The following is a 19874-nucleotide window of genomic DNA, read 5'->3' as shown; positions in this document are numbered from 1 at the left end:
TAGCACCCCACAAAGGACTCCTGAAAGCCATGGACCATCCCAGCACCATATTAATACTCTACAGGAAAAGCAAAGCGAGCCAGCTGGCTTGCTCAGGGCCCCTGGGCCCTTCTTAGTCTGCACACCTGGGGCAGTAGTCTAGTACACAAAATAACTGGAATAAAGGAGTTAAAAATTTAAATTGCAAAGATTTATTGTCTAATTTAAAACATTCTATTAATAAAAACCACCGTAGAAAACATTTATTTCTGCACAGTAATGACTTAGTAAAAATGCCTATAATCTGAGTCTACTATTTTAAAAAGTAGAGAAATTTCTACTTACATTTAGGATTCTATCATTCGACACTGTACACCATAAGCTACTGGCTAGCCAGGTGCTGTGAGGCTGTGCGGACAGTGTAGGCCACCGTACACTGCTGCACCACTGCACCAGAAAGCTCGATGCCACGGCCAACAGTGAGGGAGGCTCCCGGGTCTAAGCAACACCTCCCCACAAGACTACTGCTTGTTGGAGGCAAATGACAAACAGCTGTAGAGCTCCCCTTCCTTCCATAGACCAATTCTCTAATAAATTTATACAAAATTGGCTCAACAAAATGTCACTCCTGGCCCAAGGACCTTCCACTAGCATTAAACAGAAAGGGAGGTGCAGGAGACAGAGGTCCAAGCTGGGGTCTGCCACCTTGTTGGTCTTTGAGACACAGGGCCTTGTGTGCAGCCCTAGTCAGCCTGGGATTGACTCCCACAGCACTCCTTCCACCTCTGTCTCCTGGATGCTGGGATTAAGGATGTTCTTAGATGCAACTGGCCCATCTGCTTTCCTTAGAGCAACCTTTGCCCAGGACAGGAGTGGACAGACATAAAGGACTTTGTCTCTTTTTTTTTTTTGATCTTAAGACAGTGTTTCATGTAACCCAGGCTGGCTTCAAACTTGCTATGTTGCTAAAGCTGGCTTTCAGCGGCTAACCCTCTTGCTGCCACTTCCAAACACTAGTCAGATTATAGGTGTGCGTCACCTTCTCTCCCTCGGAGCCTTGCTCTTCTGAGAGTGGCCTCCACTTCTCAACCATTTCCACTACAAAATGTGGGCACATCCACAGCTCGGGGCTTCAGTGACAAGGCTCAAGTGCTCTCTACAGCAAACACATCATCAAGCCTCTTCAGAAGCTTGGACCCCTTGTGGAGAATGACCCAGTGATTTCTAAGAACAAGCACAGGCCTCTCCTGAAGAAATTAGGTCTCCAGACAAAGCAGGGAGCTAAGCTGTGCCGACCAGCGGATGTACTACAAAGCACTGACTTCCCGCCTTGAGGGCCAAGGAGGTGAAGGGCATTTTAAAAAACGCTGTCAACTTCACCAGAACTTAGAAGGCATTTACAATAAAGTTCTTTAAATAACAGATATCAGGAAAATATTTCATTAAAAAAGGTTGTAAATTTGTTTCTTCCAATCTGTTTCAAGCATATAACAGAAATTCAGAACCCCACAGCACAAAAATGAACAGCATGCAAATACTTAAATTTTTTACATCTTTGAATATAGACAGGAAGTTGTGTGAAGGAGCAGTCGTCAGAGCTCCAGCCTAAACTTGGCTAGCAAAGGCAGGTGGTCTGAGGAGCTGTGCTCATTGGGAAGGCCATTCACGGTCCACAAGTCTTGCTCTGTTACAAGTGACAGTCTAGCTAGAAGTTTCAAGCCACCAACCAAAGCAACTTCAGCTCCTACGTAAAGAAACACACATTTAGTGAAACTGTCATTAAACAAGTTTTTTTAAAAAACAAAACACTGGAACAGAACCCGAAGCCACCCCCTCCCCCCCCAGAAAGCTAACATGAAAACTTTTAGAGTTCGGTTTTATAAAGTTGTCACTAATAATCCTTAAACAGTAGCTTCATGTATTTATGTCAGATATTTTTTTCTATTTCAGTTAATACAGTTTATACAATGTAACATAAAATTGTTAATAATCTGAGACTGACAACCTGTCCACTCTGAAGCACAGAGTCAGAGCTAAGCCTGGCAGGGGCTGCCAAGGTGACTGCAGGGTGAGATGGCATGGTCTGAGCCCAGTCATTCTCCACCCAAGCGAAGGGTGACATGCTTTAGGTGCCCTGACTGGAGCTGCTGACCCCTGGCACTCTCCTGCCACCTAGTGAACTCTGTAAGCATGGCAACTTCCAGACCTTACTGTCTAAACTGAGAGCAGGCATAGTGGGTAGCTGGTTTAGTGAAACAACCTGATACTACGGGTTCCAGATACTAGGTTTCCAGTTATCTCAATGCTTCCTGTTTGAAATCCCTCAGTTGGCTTATAACTTGATTTCTTGAACTGTAACAAGGAGTGTACTGCCCACTAGTGTTTCTAAGAGCACTCTCCCCCAGGTCAGCATGGCCACTGTCTGCTGTGGGCAGCATGACTCTGACCTGCTGAAAGCCATCACAGAGCTGTGGTTCTTCACCACCCCGTCGGTGGTGCCACGGGGCAGCAGGATCTATGATGAAGAGGGGTGGCAGCCTAGGACAGATCCCAACTGGCACCAAAGGGCCAACTGAGGCTGCAGCTCTGGGAGAGTTTGTGCTGGGGCTTGTTGCTGCCTTGCTCTCTGTAGACTAAGTCTGTAGTCACATGACCCGTTCATCCTCCTACCCCTTCAGCTAGCCCTCTGCCTTGCTGTGCTCAGCTCAGGCCCTGCGCTCTTTACCTGGGCCCCGAGCAGTGTCCTCCTTCTCTGCAGAGTAGAAAATATAATCCACAGTTATGGCACTTCGGGAATGGCAGGTGGTCACCTCTGGAACTCCGGTGTCAGGAACATAATGGGAATAGACAGATGACAAGCTGAACCCGTGCTGTAGATGCGAGGACACTCTAAAGCAAAACAAAAAGGGCTTAGTGTCTGTCAAGATTTCATAGGAACATTACCTTTTACTCCAGTCTCAGACAAAGACTAGGATACTTTTGATTTTCTTTCTTAGACAAGGTATTACATTATAGCCCAGCTGGACTGGAATTTACTTTATAGCTTAGGCTGGCCTCAAATCTGTGGCAATTCTTGTATTAGCTGCTTGAGTACTGGTGTAAGTGTAAGTCACCATGCCTGGGTTTTTTTTGAGAGATTATATAGATCAGGCTAGTCTCAATATCATTACATAGTCCAGGCTGGCCCTCTTTTCATGATATTTCTGCCTCAACCACCAAATGTAGGCCCCACACCCAGCTAGATGAGTTTGACTTAAATAAATCATATTCCAAGTGAGAGCTCCTTTACTGATACAGTGAATGTAAACAAATGGCGTCCAAAACCCAGCAAATGGGGTAAAAAGTATCAATATGCTAATCAGATCTTAAAATTATACACGTGAGAGCCTCCATTTATATAATGAGCAACAGCTTGCTCTTCTGGGTTGTATTTCTTTTTCTTTCTTTTTTTTTTAAGTTTTCGAGAGAGGGTTTCTCTCTGTAGCCCTGGCTGTCCTGGAACTCACTCTGTAGATCAGACTGACCTCAAACTTGGGAGATCCGCCTGCCTCAGCCTCCTAAGTGCTGGGATTAGGGGTGTGCCAGCACTGCCTGGCTTGGGTTGTGTCTTGAAGGATGCTCTCAATAGTCAGTGCGTGCAGGGCCACATGGGACCATCTGGCCATCTGTGGCTTGAGAAGCCACAGGCCTGTCATGTCTGTGCTGCCTCTCAGCACAGCTCCAGGGGCTCACATCCACCACTGCAAACACACGGCATGCTACTGAAAAAAGGACTAAGATTATTTTCTAATATGTCATGAATTTTAGGAGCCATTTATGCTATAAAGAAAAATTCTATACACCATTGTAGGTGCCAAGGGACACACAGAAATACTATACACCATTGTAGGTGCTGAGGGACACACCGAAATTCTATACACCGTTGTAGGTGCTGAGGGACACACAGAAATTCTATACACCATTGTAGGTGCTGAGGGACACACAGAAATTCTATACACCATTGTAGGTGCTGAGGGACACACAGAAATTCTATACACCATTGTAGGTGCTGAGTGACACACAGAAATGTGGTCCTTTGGACTGGGGAGATGGCTCAGCAGTTAAGAGCACTGGCTGCTCTTCCGAAGGACTGAGGTTCAATTCCCAGCACCCACATGGCAGCTCACAACTGTAACTCTGGTTCCAGGGGATCCAATGTCCTCCCATAGACACACACACAGGCAACTATCAATGCACATGACAGAACACTAAATTAAACATAGGGCCCTTGACTTTGTAAGCTAAGTCAGTAAACACAGGTGACTCTGTAACATGTCTAAGGATTGATAGTTATAGCATTAATAAGATATAAGAGGTGGTGCATGTCTGTAATTTCACATGTGGGAAGCTGGAGCTAGCTTGAGCTATACAATGAGACATAAAAGTAAGTTAAGCCTCCTCCAAGCTGTAATCTTACTGTCAGGGTCTCAGTTTACAGACATGCTGGGCATACACACATTAGTCTCACATCTTACCAATGCCAGAGTTCGGGAAGGGCATGGCAGCACAGTGTAACTGTAGTTCTTAGGAGGCTAAGGGGGACAGGGTGTGATAGCTTAAGCGGGTAACTTCAGCGTTCAGGAGGCTGGAGGATTGTGAGTTCAAGGCCATCTTGGCCTACATTAAAAAAAAAAAAAAAAAAAAAAAAAAGCCCTGCCTCAAAACAAGAAAACCTACAAAAGTACAGAAAAAGAGTTCTTGCTTAGCATACACAGAATCTTGATTTCCAAACAGATCCCAGCACTTTGGAGGTAGAGGCAGGAAAGAAGGAAGGAGGCTAAGGGGGCAAAAGCTTAAGCTAGCCAAGGCTACACAGCTAAACCTTGTAAGAGATCTAACTTTTCAAAACCATCATAGTTACATCACCTTTATTTGATCAACTATAGGGGAACTTGCTATGTTTGAAATGCTAAAATTGCTTCTTTCTTTACTATAAGAATTTTTTTCTGTCAAAACAACACATTCAAACTAAAACTGAAAGAGATGATAAATTGAAGGAGATATGCTTTTAATGTGGGTCCTACATTTAAATGCTGAAGAAAATCTGAGTTACAATATAAAATAAACATCTCAAGAATCTTAAAGAGACAGATCTAGGTCTCTGCCTTCAAGAATTGCCATCCACTCACTGGTCAATCACAGCTCAAGCACACAGGTTTCTTAATAACCTGACACAGGCTTCTTTATTCTGCTTCATGTTTTTCCTACAATTCAAGAAGAAATGACAATGTTCCTCCCTACAGCTTGGTGTCTGGTCACATTGCCCATACGTAGCCTGGGATCTAGTGAGTCAAACAAGACTAAGGGTCCTACAAAAGGGGAGATCCTTTCCTGTGACCTGGGCTCTTTAAATACATAATGACATACACTTCAGGGTTCCTGGGCCAGTTCAGGCCCACATGCTGTTTTCCAGAACACTCCCTGAAGCATGTTCACTTGGATCCAAAATGGAGTCGGTGCTATTCCACGGTGATGAAACACTGCTTTACACACCTGGGCTCTATGAATCCTTACAACCCAGGTGAAGAAATAGAACCCTAGACATGTTTGATTCTCACAGCTATAAAGCAGCAGTCAGACCTGGAATTCATGTGTATCGGTCTTAAACCCAGCAGCCTTTGCACCGTGGAATAGCACCAACTCCATTTTGGATCCAAGTGTTTTCTGTTAGAGAATTTTATGTTATTCAGTTAAAGTCAGGGACTGTGCACTGCTGCCTTCCAGAACTCACTTGTCAGCTGACACTGGGGCCTCCGCTTTCTCCTGCTGTGCTGGAGTCAGATCACTGTCTGAAAGAGCAGAGGGAATCATATCAATCCAGTGTGCATACAGTTCTGTTCTAGTTTGCCACACCACAGCTTTCTCTAGAGTCAGACTCATGTCTAGTTGAGATGTTTGGTTAAATGTTCCATCCTATAGTCTATATTTTGATGGTCTACAGAACTGGGGGAAGTGCAAACAACTCCAAGGCAACATGCAAGTTACTCATGCATAATTAACACAGGAATTTAACTTTTTTTAAAAAAGATTTATTTTATGTATGTAAGTACACTGTTGCTCTCTTCAGACACACTGGAAGAGGGCATCAGATCCCATTACAGATAGTTGTGAGTCACCATGTGGTTGCTAGGAATTGAACTCAGGGCCTCTGAGCCATCTCTCCAGTCCCAAAATTTAACTCTTTTTTTTTGTTGTTGTTGTTTTTTGTTTTTTGGATTTGGTTTTTTCGAGACAGGGTTTCTCTGTGTAGCCCTGGCTGTCCTGGAACTCACTCTGTAGACCAGGCTGGCCTCGAACTCAGAGATACGCCTGCCTCTGCCTCCCAGAGTGCTAGGATTACAGGCATGCGCCACCACCGCCCGGCCCAAAATTTAACTCTTAAAAAGGAAATTTGGAGCACATCAAAAAAAGAATGAGCAAAAGCTATTTACATTTGTATGCATGAACATTCATGCCAGATACTAAAAGTTTGACATTTAAGCTTTCTGACTTCAAAGGGAAGAACATTACCCAGCAGACTGCCGAAATGTACCCCTCACACTCACCTGTCTTTTCTACTTTGGGAACCTGCTGTGCCTCATAAACACAGTTCTGAGAGATGCCTAGGTTTGGGGGCCAAATTGGAACAGATAAAATTCTTTGTCCCCGTGAAGATTGTTCCTGGCCAGATACCTGCACAGAATTTCAACAGGCATCTTAAGTGAACAGACTTTAACTATTTATGTACTAAAATGTTCATGTTTTTCATGGGAGGTAATCAGAAACGATAAGCAGGCCCTTCACTTCCATCCAGATACAGTTCAGAAAGCACTCATTACATGGAAATGCAGGCTTTTCACATGTATGTTTCCTTATGTGGACATATAAATGTCTATGGCTTCCCACTAAAACTCTGTTATCTGTAATATAGTTTCTATTGTGTCAGATGCTAAGTTCTAAAATCAAATTTAAAACTACCATTCAAAGTTCTTGTTGGTGGAGGACTTACTTTGGTTAAATAACTGAAAATCAAATGATCTAAAACAGGTGGAGGGAAGCATGGATATAACATTCAGAGCCAAATACAAACAATTCCAAGCTGAAGAATAAAAGTATTTAGCACTGCACAAGGAAAACAGTATTATGTAAAGGGTAGCTTATATAAAGAATATTAAATTACTGTATTGTCCCTGTCCAGCATTCAGACTCCTCCTATCCCGTGTGAAGGGGGCTTTCAAGTTACCCTCATTGTCAAACTTCTATTTCTACCAGCTAATTCCTTTAGACAGAAAGCTTTCATAAGTGGAAAAGACAAGATCAACCCGAGTGAATGAGGCCACTCATTCATAGCTATGGGGATCATCATCTTTTAGTGTGAGCAGTACTAGACGCCCAGGGTTTTCAGTTATGCAATGACCACCTTCACTCTGTTGATGACCATCCCCTCATCCTGATGGGTAGAACAGCCAAAGCTGGCTTCCTCACACAGATGAAACGGGCACTTACCTTTCCAATCGCAAGACCTTCGTAATTTAATTTTCCTTCCTTTATGAAACTATAGAGTGGAGAACCAGGAACAGAATTAAAGTCACCACACATAACAATGGGACATAAGCTGCCATCTTTGCGATGGGCCACATTGGAAATCTCTGCTAGCAGCATCGCCAGCTGGGTCAGCTTAATATCACCACGCCGTGGATTATACAGCAGATGAGTGTTAGCTATGCAGATGGATGGAGAGGTAGCACGTGGGATCTTGGGCTGCAGGAGTAAAACTAATCCAATGTTGTCTCTGTCCAGCAGAGGGATATCACGGCGGCAGAACTCCACTGGGTTCACAGATAAGAGCGAGAACTTGGAATGTTTGAAGCAGATGGCACAGCCATCGGGCTTCCTTCCTGTTTTCATCTTATATTCACAGTGGTAACCTACAGGGAATGAATTTTAAAAGAGAGACTATGTCAAACACATTTCTCTTAAGATTTTAAAGCACTGTTTAACAAAGCATATTCTATAAGACAGGGTGCTACGACATTTTTAAACCAAAGTTTAGGCAAGAGTTGGGCCTGAGTATTTCAACTTCAGCACTGAAGAAAATCAATCCTGCAAAGTCTTAGTTTCTCTCTTAGCTGTGGCAGAGGTGCTCCGGATGACGGCAGGCAGGCACTCAGATGCAGCTGCATTCCCAGCGCCATGGTCTGAGACGGGATCCACTGTGGCTCTCAGGCCCTCCTTGAACTTGTTATACAGTTCCAGTGGCCACAACTCCTGATAATGCTGCTGTATCCAAGTGCTAGGATTACAATGAGGCTCACCATACCACACACCTTATAATGTAAGGCAGGGAATGGTCTTATACACTTGTAATGCAAGCATTTGTAAGGAGGTGAATTGTGAGTTTGAACCAACCTGGGTCACACAGCAAGACCTTATCTCAAAAACAGTATGCTCAGGTTTCTTTAGGGCAGGGCTATCCCTCCAACTCAGTCCCAACATAAACAGCGAGGCTCACAGTAGTCACTCTGGTCTTTGTGTTCTCTTCTCCCACCTCACCCTCTGCCCATACAGCATGAATGCATGTCGCCATGGGAGCCTCTCCCCTACTGGCTCTGCGGACAAGAATGCTCTAGGTATGACTCCACTTTCACCTCCTCCAAATCCTTGTCCAAACTTCGCCTAAATCTTTCCCGTCTGCTTTCCTCGCCCATGTTCACATACACACATGGCACTAGGGAGGAGCCGCTGTAGAGACCAAAGCTGCTCAGTTCCACAACAGTGCAAGGTCAGGCGCCTGATGAGTGGACGAATGCCATGTGGGCAGTGTCTCACGCCTGCAGACGAGAGGCTTCGTAAAGCTGGTTCATCAAACAGCCACAGCAAAGCCTCCTACTGATAAGGTAGGTGGCCCTGCCCTCATCTGCAGCACTGACCCACAGTGGTACAGTAGCTGAATTTCCAGCAGAAATGGATTTGCTTGACATTTTGAAACAGTATCACATTTTCAAAACTAACAGTTATCCCAAAGGCACTGGAGATGGCTCAGCAGTTAAGAGCACCGGCTGCTCTCAAAGATGACCTGTGTTTAGTTCTAGTACCTACAGTGTGGCTCATAACTGCCTATTAACTATAATGCTGCGGGATCTCTCTTTTCTGGTCTCCACAGGGGTTGGGGATTTAGCTCAGTGGTAGAGCGCTTGCCTAGCAAGCGCAAGGCCCTGGGTTCGGTCCTCAGCTCTGTTAAAAAAAAAAAAAAAAAAAAAAAGACAAAATAACAAAAAGACCAAAAAAACAAGGTAACTGGTCTCCACAGACTTGAGGCTCACACATGGTGCACAGACATACAAGCAGACAAAACACTCATACCCGTAAAATAATCAATAAAAAGTAAAAGTTATCCCCAGGGCTGGAGAGGTGGCTCAATGACTAAGAAGAGCACTTGTTGCTCTAGCAAAGGACCAGGTTGAGTTCCTAACACCCACATGGTGGCTCACAGCTATCTTTAACTCCAGTTCCAGGATGGATATCTGACCCTTTCTGATCCCCCAAGGATATCAAAATGCAGGTAAAACTTTTATACATAAAAATAAATCTCAAAGAGATTTTTTAAAAAAATAAGTTATCCCCAAATGTTATCATACTTTTTTTTGTTTAAAAACTTATGTTTAAATAACAATTCTGCAAGAATAAATCTGGCTAAAGTAAACAAAAGTTACATTATACCCAGTGATTCCAGACTTGGCCTGATCTCTGTCCCATAATGATCTTCTTGAACTTCCTGTAGACAAAGCACCTTGAAGAAAATTAAAACAGATGCAAATATGAATTCTGTTTAACTGATACAGCAGACATCAAAGTTGTATATATATTTTTTCTTATTTTTAGAATTAATGCTATTTACTTTTATTTTTGTTTTTTTTCAAGATAGGGTTTCTCTGTGTAACCTTGGATATTCTGGAACTGCTGGCCTTGAACTTAGAGATCCACACTCCTCTGCCTCCTAAGTGCTAGGATTAAAGATATATACCACCTCCACCCAGCTTGCCTGCCTGCATGTCTTTTTCTCATTTTTTGAAAAAAATTACTGCTCTCAAATATTCTATATCACAAGAAATATGTTTCTAAACATCTTATAATACACTTCAAAACCATGGCCCACACTCATATAGAATCGCATCTTACCACTCAAAATGGTCTAGTTCTTGAAAAAGCTTTTTGTATCTTTTATATGTAAAACTATCTTTCGTGAATTTCCATGTTCATCATGACTACATTTTTCTGGTTTGTTTTAAAACAAAACAAAAACATAGTGTCACTATATAACCCAGAACAGCCTAAACTAAGGCTGCTTCAGCCAAGTGTTAGATTATAGACATGGCGTCATACTTGGCTCAGGAGTCTTTTTTTTTTTTTGGTTTTTCAAGATAGGGTTTCTCTGTATACCTGTTCTGGAATTCACTCTGTAGATCGCGCTGGCCTCGAACTCAGAAATCGGCCTGCCTCTGCCTCCTAAGTGCTGGGATTAAAAGCGTGCGCCACCACTGCCTGGCGATTCTGTTCTTTAAAATAATTTTTTTGAGATTTATTTTATGTATACAAATGCTTTGCCTGAATTTCTGTGCACCATGTTTGTGCAATGACAATAGAGGTCAGAAAAGGACGGCAGATCTCTTGGAACTGACAGATGGTTGTGAGCTGCCATATAGTTGCTGGGAATTGAATCCAAGTCCTCTAGAAGAGCAGTCAGTGCTCTTAACCACTGATGCATTTACCCAGCCCTGTGCATCCTTTCCAAAGACATTGGTTTCATCCCAGCATCCCCAGCTCACCCCCTTAATCCTTACCCCCCCCCCCAAAAAAAACCCACTGTCTCTTTTCATGGTGGCACATGCCTGCAATCTCAACACTTAGTAGAGACGGAATTCAAGGTCATCCTAGATAAATTTGAGGCCAGTGTGAGGTATCAGAGATCCCGTCTCAAAACAAACAAAACCCAATTAGCATTCTTTAAATGTTATCATCTTATTGTGTAGATGCATTTTTTTTGCACAAATTACTGAAATGTCAAGCCCAATATTTTTATTTAGAATGATTCCAATCTGAGTCTCAAAGTTGACCAATACTTTAAAAGTTTCAGCTCTTTGAAAAGTTGGGTGATTATTTCTATCAGTCACCACCAGCAAGACAGCCATACTTAGCTAAGAGCAGCTCCTTCCCCAGGAGCGTGCAGTAAGTGAGACACTGCTTGTGACGGTACTCTCATCCACACTTTCCTCGGATGAAAAGCTCTACTACTGCTTTACACACTTACATCTGCATCAAAATGTTTGATTTCTTTCAAAATATTGGGAAACCGAAAGCTCCAGTGTAACACTGGGCGTCGGCAGTGTCTGTAGAGGTGCGAGTTATCCTCCAGTAAGTCCTGCGAGAGGATGTTATAAGACATCACTGAGAAGTCAAACTTATCTTCGCGGTCCTCACATGTGGAGCCAACATTTCTGTCTTCAAGGTCCTTCGTATTCTCTTTATTATGGCTACATAAATACTCCCAATTCCTTTTTATTGTTCCTATTAAAATATATTAGACAAAATATAACAATCAATCAAATGAGAACCAGATACTCTCCTGTATACAAATACTTTCTTAAAGAAAATGCCCATAGCCATGGAGTAAAATGTTTCCCTAGGAGATGGCTACATGACACTGACTAGCTGCAAGCTGTCTTTGGGCGGGCAATAAGGTAGCAAATCCGTAAGGTGACTGAGGGCTACCACCGCTTTCTGAAGGCTGAAAACCTAAGACTGTGAGGCTGCACTTCCCATTTGTCCCTGGTCAAGATGCCATCAGTCATGCTTAGCATTCTTTAGTGCAAGGAGAGAGGGAGAGAGAGACTGACTGCCTGAGCTGGCTGCCACCAATGACTTCCCACCACACTTCATTCTCTATTAAGATTGTTAGTTACCTCAGCTCAGAATCCTGGTTTACACATGGATGGAGGGTGACATAAATGACAATATGTGGAACAGTGGTTAGTGTCTAAAATGCTACAAACAGGAAGAGCAGGCAGAATGACAATATTGACTATTAAGATCACAGGTTACAGAATGAGCCTTGTAATGTAATGTAGGTCTACCAAAACAACAGTTAGTGTGACTTTACAGAATGCTCTAGACAAACAGCAGAGGCTGCTGACTGAGCCTTGCATACAACCTCCAAGAATGCACCAAAGTTCATGCTATGCAAAGACATACAATTATTTGAAAAAGCAATGAAAAGTGTATAGAAAAAGATGAGATTCTGTAATTAAATATACCCCTCCAATGAGAAATTAATCATCATCTGAGGGTACATGTATGCATATATATACATACATATATAGTCACAGCCAGGCCTGGTGACACATGTCTATAGTTCAGCACTTGGAAAGCTGAAGTTCATTACATGTAGTGAGATTTAAAAAAAAAAAATCAAGGTCGAGCACTTATCTGGAGAGCAGGTTCAATACCTCTTGCCAGGGGGAAAAAATAGCAATTGCATATGCTCACCTTTGACCTCGGGCCTAACTATGTCACACTAGTAAGGACATGCTTAATGGCATGGAAGCCAGGAGAACAAGAAGGAATGTTTAGTTACCCAGAAACTCAACAATGAAGAAAACCTAATGGGAAGAGAACAGACGTGGTGATGGGCAGCCAAGCATACTGAGGGTATAGGGCAGCTTTTGGCCACAGACTATCTTCCTATAGCCTTCATTCACTACACTATAATGCATAAAATTCTACTAAATAAAGTTGTCTGGATATAGGGCTCATATCTGCAATCCCAGAACTCAGGAGGCTGAGGCACAATTCCCAAGAATTTAAGGACAGCCTGGGCTACAATGTGAGTCCCTCTCTCCAAAACAAAAACAAAACAAAACAAAAAAAGGAAGTAGATTGAAATGGTACACTTACATGCAGTGAAAAGGAAATATGCTACCATTTAAAATAGTCTTCTACATTCATACTCATAATCAAAATATACATACACTATATACAGCTGCCAATAAAGTATATTATGGTAATTACTTCTGCCAGATTACTTTTCTCAGTATATAAGCATCTCCCTGCTACATGTAGTGAAGAGATATCTGACCAGACAGAAGATAACCAGTATGATTAGTGAGGCTGGAGGGGACGATGGAGCTGATGGTGAGAAAGTGCTAAGGGAAGAGCAAGAGGAAAAGGTTGGAGGAAAGAGAAGAAAAGAAGAGAAGGAGAGGGGAGGGGAGGGGAGGGGAGGGGAGGGGAGGGGAGGGGAGGGGAGAGGAGAGGAGAGAGAAAAAAAGTCTGACAACTGCAGAATTCTGTCCCAAGAGGCCCTATGCCCAGGCGAGTGAAATACATTAGCTCTTCCCTCTCCTGCACTGAACATGGGGAATCTCACCCCAAGGTTTACAATTAAACTAACAGTACTGCCCCACAGAGCTACACTGAGGCACGCCATTCACCAACTAGGGTGTCCTATGCGGTCAGTCATACACTGCCGTCTTCGTATATAAGCAGGATGGAAGGGCTCCATCATGCCTATGTAAGCTTTCCCCCACTGCAGCACCACTCTGGGCCACTGCCACAGTGACATCAAGAGTGAAGGGACACTCACCACAGCCCCTCAGATAACATGCACACACAGAGTAGCATGTAAATACATGATTATCACATCCTTCTTAAATACCAGGACCAGGGCATTGATTACCTGGTTAATATGGTGGCTTTCATATTTGTGCAGCGTGTGGAGCCCTTTGGCATTGCTTTTCATTTCACAAGGACACCTGCTTGTGAATCTCTGCTGAGGGAAAACACACAGTCCATCCCGACCACAGCTGTTTTTACTGAATAGTCACAAATGTGTTCACAGGCTAGGTTCCAGGGAGGACAATCTCAAAACCACTGACACAGTGAACAGTCTCTGGCCATCACATATTTTACAACATAGATTCACACTGCAAAATCTTATATACCTTCCATGTCAGGAGGAACAAGGTGATCACAGCAGAGGAGAGAGATGAGTCAAAGAAAGGGAGCAATAGGCCTGAGCAGGTATTGGGGTGCCTAATTAAAAAGTCATGACTGTGTCATACAAATCCTTCAAGTACCACTTTAAAGTGACAGGCAAATTAGTAATGCTGTTTTCTTGATTGGAAAGTATTAGTGAAATATCGGAATCACATGTGTGGCTTAACGAAGAGCCTTTTCCTTATTCTCAACACCTAGGAGGAACGGACAGACAGACAGTCAGGCAGCAATCAGAAATCGTCAGTGTGCAGCTGTAATTCCCTATCATTTCTGGGAAAACTTCTGAGTAGCCACTATGAAGCCAATTGTATGTTAGGCATGTATATATCTTGCTTTATCTTTAACAGACATTCAAAGAAGGTGTTATTTATTACACTAGAAAACCAAGGAGTGCTAGGCAGTGGTGGCACCTGCCTTTAATCCCAGCACTTGGGAGGCAGAGGCAGGTGGATTTCTGAGTTTGAGGCCAGGCTGGTCTACAGAGTGAGTTCCAGGACAGCCAGGGCTTCACAGAGAAAACTTGTCTTGAAAAAAAAAAAAAACAACAAAACAAAAACAAAACCCCCCACAAAAACACAAAACAAAAAGAAAAGAAAACCAAGGAGCATAGGTCAGTGAGGTCCCCGAGCTCACGGCACAGTGACAGAGTGCACGTAAGTAAGGGCAGGGAGCATTCCCTAAACTTTACAATGCTTGTGCAGCCTGTCAAAACTCTATCTGAGAGAGCACAGAATTACCAAAAGGTTGGCAACAGACGAATGTAAGTTGGCCTGATCAATAGCAGATACGTAATCAGAACAACTGGTTCTTCTGAGGACCCAGATTTCAATGTCTCATAGGATTCTTATCTTCATATGTTATAGGCACATACTATATACATGGATGCCCATGGCTATGGGCTTAGTTTCTACTTACATGTGTTTGGTTATTCCAACTAGCACCTTGTAACTGTAGCAATTAGTAATTTCTGCCTTGGGACCCAGGTGAATCTTCCAGAGAACTTTCTGGCAACAAAGAACAAGGAGCCTGACCCCGATGCCCCAGGAGCTCACGCCCGCTCCTCCTTCCAGCTCTGCCTCAGTCCCACACACCAACTGCCATGCAGCCCTCTAAAGCGTCCTTGTGAACGCTGGAGTCGGGAAGGAAGGCAGCCCCAGCCCTACATACCTCATACAGTGGGGTAGGAGTGCAAGAGTAAAACAGTAAAAACAGCGTGAGAAAAGTTGATGGAATCAATATCGTTTTTTAAAGTCCCACAAAGTTGGCTAAGATATGGCTCCCTTTCTAAAAGGTCAAGAGTTACTCTAGGACTGCGACCCTAGGACTGGGTGCATAGCTCAGTACCAGAACACGTACAAGGTTCTGGGTTCAATCCCTAGCACTGAAAAGAAAAGAAAAATTATACTTAAGATATTTATAGATGCTAATTTGCAAAATACAGATTAAACAAGCTAAACTCTTAAACTGAAATATTTTCTTTATGATTGTTTCTAATAAAGGAATTCTTTTATATTTTTTAAATTTCTATTTAAATGAGAACACAAAATTAACATTTTTTTAGATCAGTGCCCTCCACTGCCAATCTCTACGTCATCAAAGCCTCTTTTCAAAAACTGCCATAAGAGCTACTCTTAAGCCTGCGTTACCTACTTCTGTTTTCTACAGTCTTAATGGGAGTCATTTTCTAATTTTTAGTCAGATAGTCTACTTATCTAAGTACTTATGTAGACTATATAAGTCTTTTTACTTATAGTGCTTTCTACTCTGATAGCCAGACACGACTAGTTGAAAATAAAGATACCATCCCTAGCACCGAGCAAGTACTGGCTAAGACGAAGCACCTACACCTCTAAAACATGGAGAATGGCTTCAGGATTAGAAAGGATGGTTTCAGCGTGGCCTAACATTCCCTAAAGATAAACATCTTTACCTTGGTGTTTTCTTCGTTTGGATGAGGGCTCATCTCTGTCAGAGTTCATGACGTAACGAGAGAGATGGATCAAGGATGTGTTGCTCAGTTGGTCAGGTCTCCAATTATAGTACTGAAACTGTGCTCCAGACTCCAACAGGAAAGGAGGTCTACAGTTCAAAGAGAAGTGCCTGCTACTCAGGTATGGGTAGGGCGCACGGGAGTAATGTCCTGGCCACCTCAGACAACTGGAAATGTGTCTGCGCCAGCAGTACTTCTGCAGATCACCCCACGGCGTGGTCCAGTCTCCACCCAAACTCTTTAGAGGATAGGGAAGCATGGAGTACCTAAAGACAAAGAAGACACTCCTTCAGGTACCACTTTGTGTTCATCTTAAGTACACAGAATCCAAATACATTTTCTCTAGATGAGATGTCATGTCATATTTAACTTTACTTCTAACCCTGTGAAGGATAAAGGGAAAAGCACCCATCTTTATCAGCATCAATGTTCTCCCCCTAAACAGTAGTGGATATTATTCTAAATCCTCAACGAGAAAACACCAGTCAGGCTGCCAAGATACCACACATCCCCGCTCCCAAAGTCAGTCCACCATCCAACTGAGAGGCGAACTCCCTAACACACTAGTATGCAGAATACATTTCTAGCACCAAAAATTCAACAAAAAATAAGACCTAGAGCAAACATAACAGTTAAATAGCAGAATTAAGAACAAATTTGTCTGCTTCCAACTAGAGTTTAGAGTAAAAACATGCTTTGGGATAGTATTTTTATAACAAAGTTAAATTCTTTCTAAACACTGATAAAGCTAAAAACAAAAAATCTGTCAAAGGGTTTTGGCTTTACAAAGCTTCTTCCCTCACTAACCAATGGGTGAAAAGCATGGTCCTCTATCTAAGCATACAGCCTCCTGGGGGAAAGTAAAAAGAATAAGGATTGTTTATAAAGCAACGGGATACTCCAAACGGATACTATTGTATTAATTCAAGCCAAGTACACGATGATTGCTATTTTGTCTTTGAAGATTGCTATTTTGTGTCTTTGCAGGTGGGTGTGCTCTGTATGCACAGCCCTGAGGTTCACACCCCGTATCTTTGGTCTTGATCTTATATTTGGAGACAAGATCTCTGTCTGAACTTGGGAGATGCAACAATGTAATTGCCTAGACTAGCAGGTCAGCTCTGGGATGCCCCTGCCCCTGCTCCTGCCTCCCCGGCACTATGGTGCCTTTCCCACCTGTCCATGGGAGCTGGGGATTCCATTTCAGGTCCTTGGCCTTGTACAGCAAGCACTTAACTAACTGAGCCATCATCCCGGCAACCCAAGCTTACATTTAATAGACATGTTACTCTAAGGTTCTCAAAAAGCACTGACTCCTTACTGCTTTATCTGGCAAAATGTTCGGGTTCAGAGGATTCTGTCTCTGGGGTTTGTGTCTCAACATCTACTAAGTTTTTAAGATTTTGTCATGTCAAATTTCTTTATTATGCTAGTTTTCATTAGAAAAAATAACTTGTATTATATATTTGAAACTTAAGTACTCTCAAATTACTCCCTAAATCAACCTAACTGTAAATCTTGAAGGGCACAACATAGGCATTATATCTTGCAATTGACTCTGAAAGTCATTCAAAGGGATTTCAGCACTTGGATCTTGTTTTGGTTTTTTTTTTTTTTTTTTTTTTTTGTTGATGTTGTTGTTTTGGGTTTTTGTTTTGTTTTGGTTTTTTTTTTGTTTTTTGTTTTTGTTTTTTTTTTTGTTTTTTTGTTTTTTCGAGACAAGGTTTCTCTGTATAGCCCTGGCTGTCCTGGAACTCACTCTGTAGACCAGGCTGGCCTCGAACTCAGAAATCCACCTGCCTCTGCCTCCCAGAGTGCTGGGATTACAGGCGTGCGCCACCACCGCCTGGCTTTGTTTTGTTTTTTAATTAAAAATGTCTGAGGTGACCCATGCCTTTGATTCCAGCACTCAGGAGGCAGAGGTGGGTAGATCTGAGGTGAATGCCAGCTTGGTCTACAGAATGAACTCCAGGACAGCCAGAGATAGAAACCCTGCCTCTCTAAAAAACAACCAACCAACCAAACCAAACCAAACCAAACCAAACAAACAAGTTCAAGCCCATTCTGCACAGGCTGGTGTGGGTCTCCTAATCCTCCTGCTGTTTGTCCTGAAATGTTGTTCTATACTGCAACCTGCACTGTGACACCTGTTCTTTGGATTGGCAGTTATTTATACCACATCTTTTTCTTGTAAGCTTTTGAGGGTTAGAAGCTCTGTATTCTCTGTAAGGCCAGTCTCTCTCTACCCAAGGGGCCAAGCACACAGCTGGTACTCAGAAAATGCCACAGCATAAGAACCAGGATTGGAGCAGACAGAGCCCAACGGCTTACATAACAACAGTGCGCTATTTCCCACGCGTGGTACCATATAGTTTCAAAGGTTATACAAACCATTGAAATCTTAATAGCTACGTCCTCAAAGTTTATAGGAGAAAAACATAATCGGTACACAAAACTAAGATTCGGTGGATACTATTTGGGGTGACATTACTAGAGGCTGCATGTACCGTGGCGCTTTAAAATTTCGAGTTAATTTTTTATTTTTTGGAGGCGGAGTGTCACGCTCGCTGTCTCATCCAGGCCAGCCTCAAATTCATTCTCCTCCCGCCTCAGCCTCCGGGGTGTGGAGATTACAGGCGTGAGCCATCACGTCCGGCTCTCAATGAATGGATTTAAAGAAAAATACCCAGGATGGAGCAAGAACTTGAGGGGCGGTGAAACTTGGCCTCCGCGTGACCGACGAGTGCGAGCCCCGGACGCGGCCCAGCCATCCCTGGGCGCGCAGCCTCCCTCCGGGCGGGGCCCCGCGCGCGGGCGGCGGCGGGCGTGGAGGCCGCGCGCAGCGGCAGGGCCCAGGAGGCTGCCACCGCCGCCGCCCGCCCGCGCGTTACCTCTCCCTCGGCGCCGCCGAGCGCGAGCGCGTTCCCGCCGAGGACCCTCTTCCTCCGCCTTCCTCCCGCGCCCCGCCGCCCCGCCCCGCCCCGCCCCGCCGGGCCGCCACGCCCGCCCCTCCAAGTCCCTCCCTTCTTCCCGCCGGCCGCCCGCAACTGACCGGACTCGTCCCGCCATACAGCGGCCGTAGCCCCTCCTCACACAGCGCCACGTCTCCATCTTGGCTCTCTGTGAGCTCCCAACGCCCTGGCCCGCGGCTGCGCCTCAGTTCCAGCCACTCGCTGGGCCCTACCGGATCCCCATCACTTGGCTACGGGTCGGCCGCTAGGCATGCTGGGAGGAGAGTCTAGCCGCAGGCCGCAGCGCCATCTTGCCTTCTGGGGCAATTCCTTAAACAGCGCGCCTCCGGGCATGCGCAGAGCGTGCACGGATAGCCATTTCCGGGTAGGGCGGAGCTCCAGGCCTTCTCTTAAAGAAGTCAAAGGCTATTGCTTGCCAGCTTAAGTCTTAGGAGCAGGAGCTGCGTGAGACCTGAAGTGTTTTTACGTGGTTGGGTAGATCCAAATGGCAGATTTCCACATTGAGGAAATACTATTCTGTGGCTTCCCATAGAACTTTATCATTGATTTTTTTTGGAAATCCCAGAAAACCCACTTGCACACTAGAGTTAATTATCCATGTCTGTCAGATCCAGTGTAGAGCCTAGGTTCTTTGGTCGAGCAGTGTAGCTGTGGGTAGTAGTTTCTTCGGAAGTTTGGTTCTTTTCCTTGTGTTAATTTCGAGAGATACTTTATCTTCCGTGTATAGTTGTTTCTCTTTACCTGCAGTATTTATAGTGTGTAAACATGCCAGTAATGCTGAATTAGTGAATTCTTAGGAATGCTAGTCTTTGATCACACACGCACACTCTTGAGTGTTCTCAGACAAAAGTCTAGCTGTGCAG

At 43.9% G+C, this 19874-nt stretch overlaps 1 protein-coding gene across 5 annotated transcripts; it reads right to left on the bottom strand.

Moving 5' to 3' along the window:
• Positions 1 to 168: 168 nt before the first annotated feature.
• On the bottom strand, positions 169 to 19328 carry Angel2 (angel homolog 2). 5 transcript variants are annotated; one of them, XM_052200147.1, is made up of 9 exons: positions 19092 to 19328; positions 15980 to 16305; positions 11306 to 11562; positions 9718 to 9787; positions 7504 to 7925; positions 6564 to 6690; positions 5750 to 5807; positions 2705 to 2868; positions 169 to 1723 (listed from the first exon to the last, which is right to left on the bottom strand). In XM_052200147.1, exons 1-9 carry the CDS (start codon positions 19148 to 19150, stop codon positions 1572 to 1574), a joined length of 1635 nt encoding a protein of 544 aa, XP_052056107.1. In that variant the 5' UTR covers positions 19151 to 19328; the 3' UTR covers positions 169 to 1571. The 5 variants fall into 5 exon arrangements, with proteins under 5 accessions (XP_052056107.1, XP_052056109.1, XP_052056108.1 ...); XM_052200149.1 differs by lacking the exon at positions 19092 to 19328 and adding an exon at positions 18931 to 19007; XM_052200148.1 differs by lacking the exon at positions 19092 to 19328 and adding an exon at positions 18726 to 18919.
• Positions 19329 to 19874: the final 546 nt, after the last annotated feature.

This window comes from Apodemus sylvaticus, chromosome 12 (assembly GCF_947179515.1).
Source record: "Apodemus sylvaticus chromosome 12, mApoSyl1.1, whole genome shotgun sequence".
Classification (NCBI taxonomy): domain Eukaryota; kingdom Metazoa; phylum Chordata; class Mammalia; order Rodentia; family Muridae; genus Apodemus; species Apodemus sylvaticus.
The sequence above is the reverse complement of the archived record's forward strand: the minus strand, read 5'-3'. Positions and strand labels throughout refer to the sequence as shown.

Excerpts from the sequence above, each read along its gene's own strand:
- Angel2 (XM_052200147.1), bottom strand. The coding sequence starts at position 19,150 with ATGGAGACGTGGCGCTGTGTGAGGAGGGGCTACGGCCGCTGTATGGCG. Across the intron at positions 7,926-9,717 it reads GCCAAGTCTGGAATCACTGG|GTTACCACTGTGAATATAAG; the intron begins GTATAATGTAAC and ends CATTCCCTGTAG. Across the intron at positions 5,808-6,563 it reads TCCCAAAGTAGAAAAGACAG|ACAGTGATCTGACTCCAGCA; the intron begins GTGAGTGTGAGG and ends CTGCTCTTTCAG.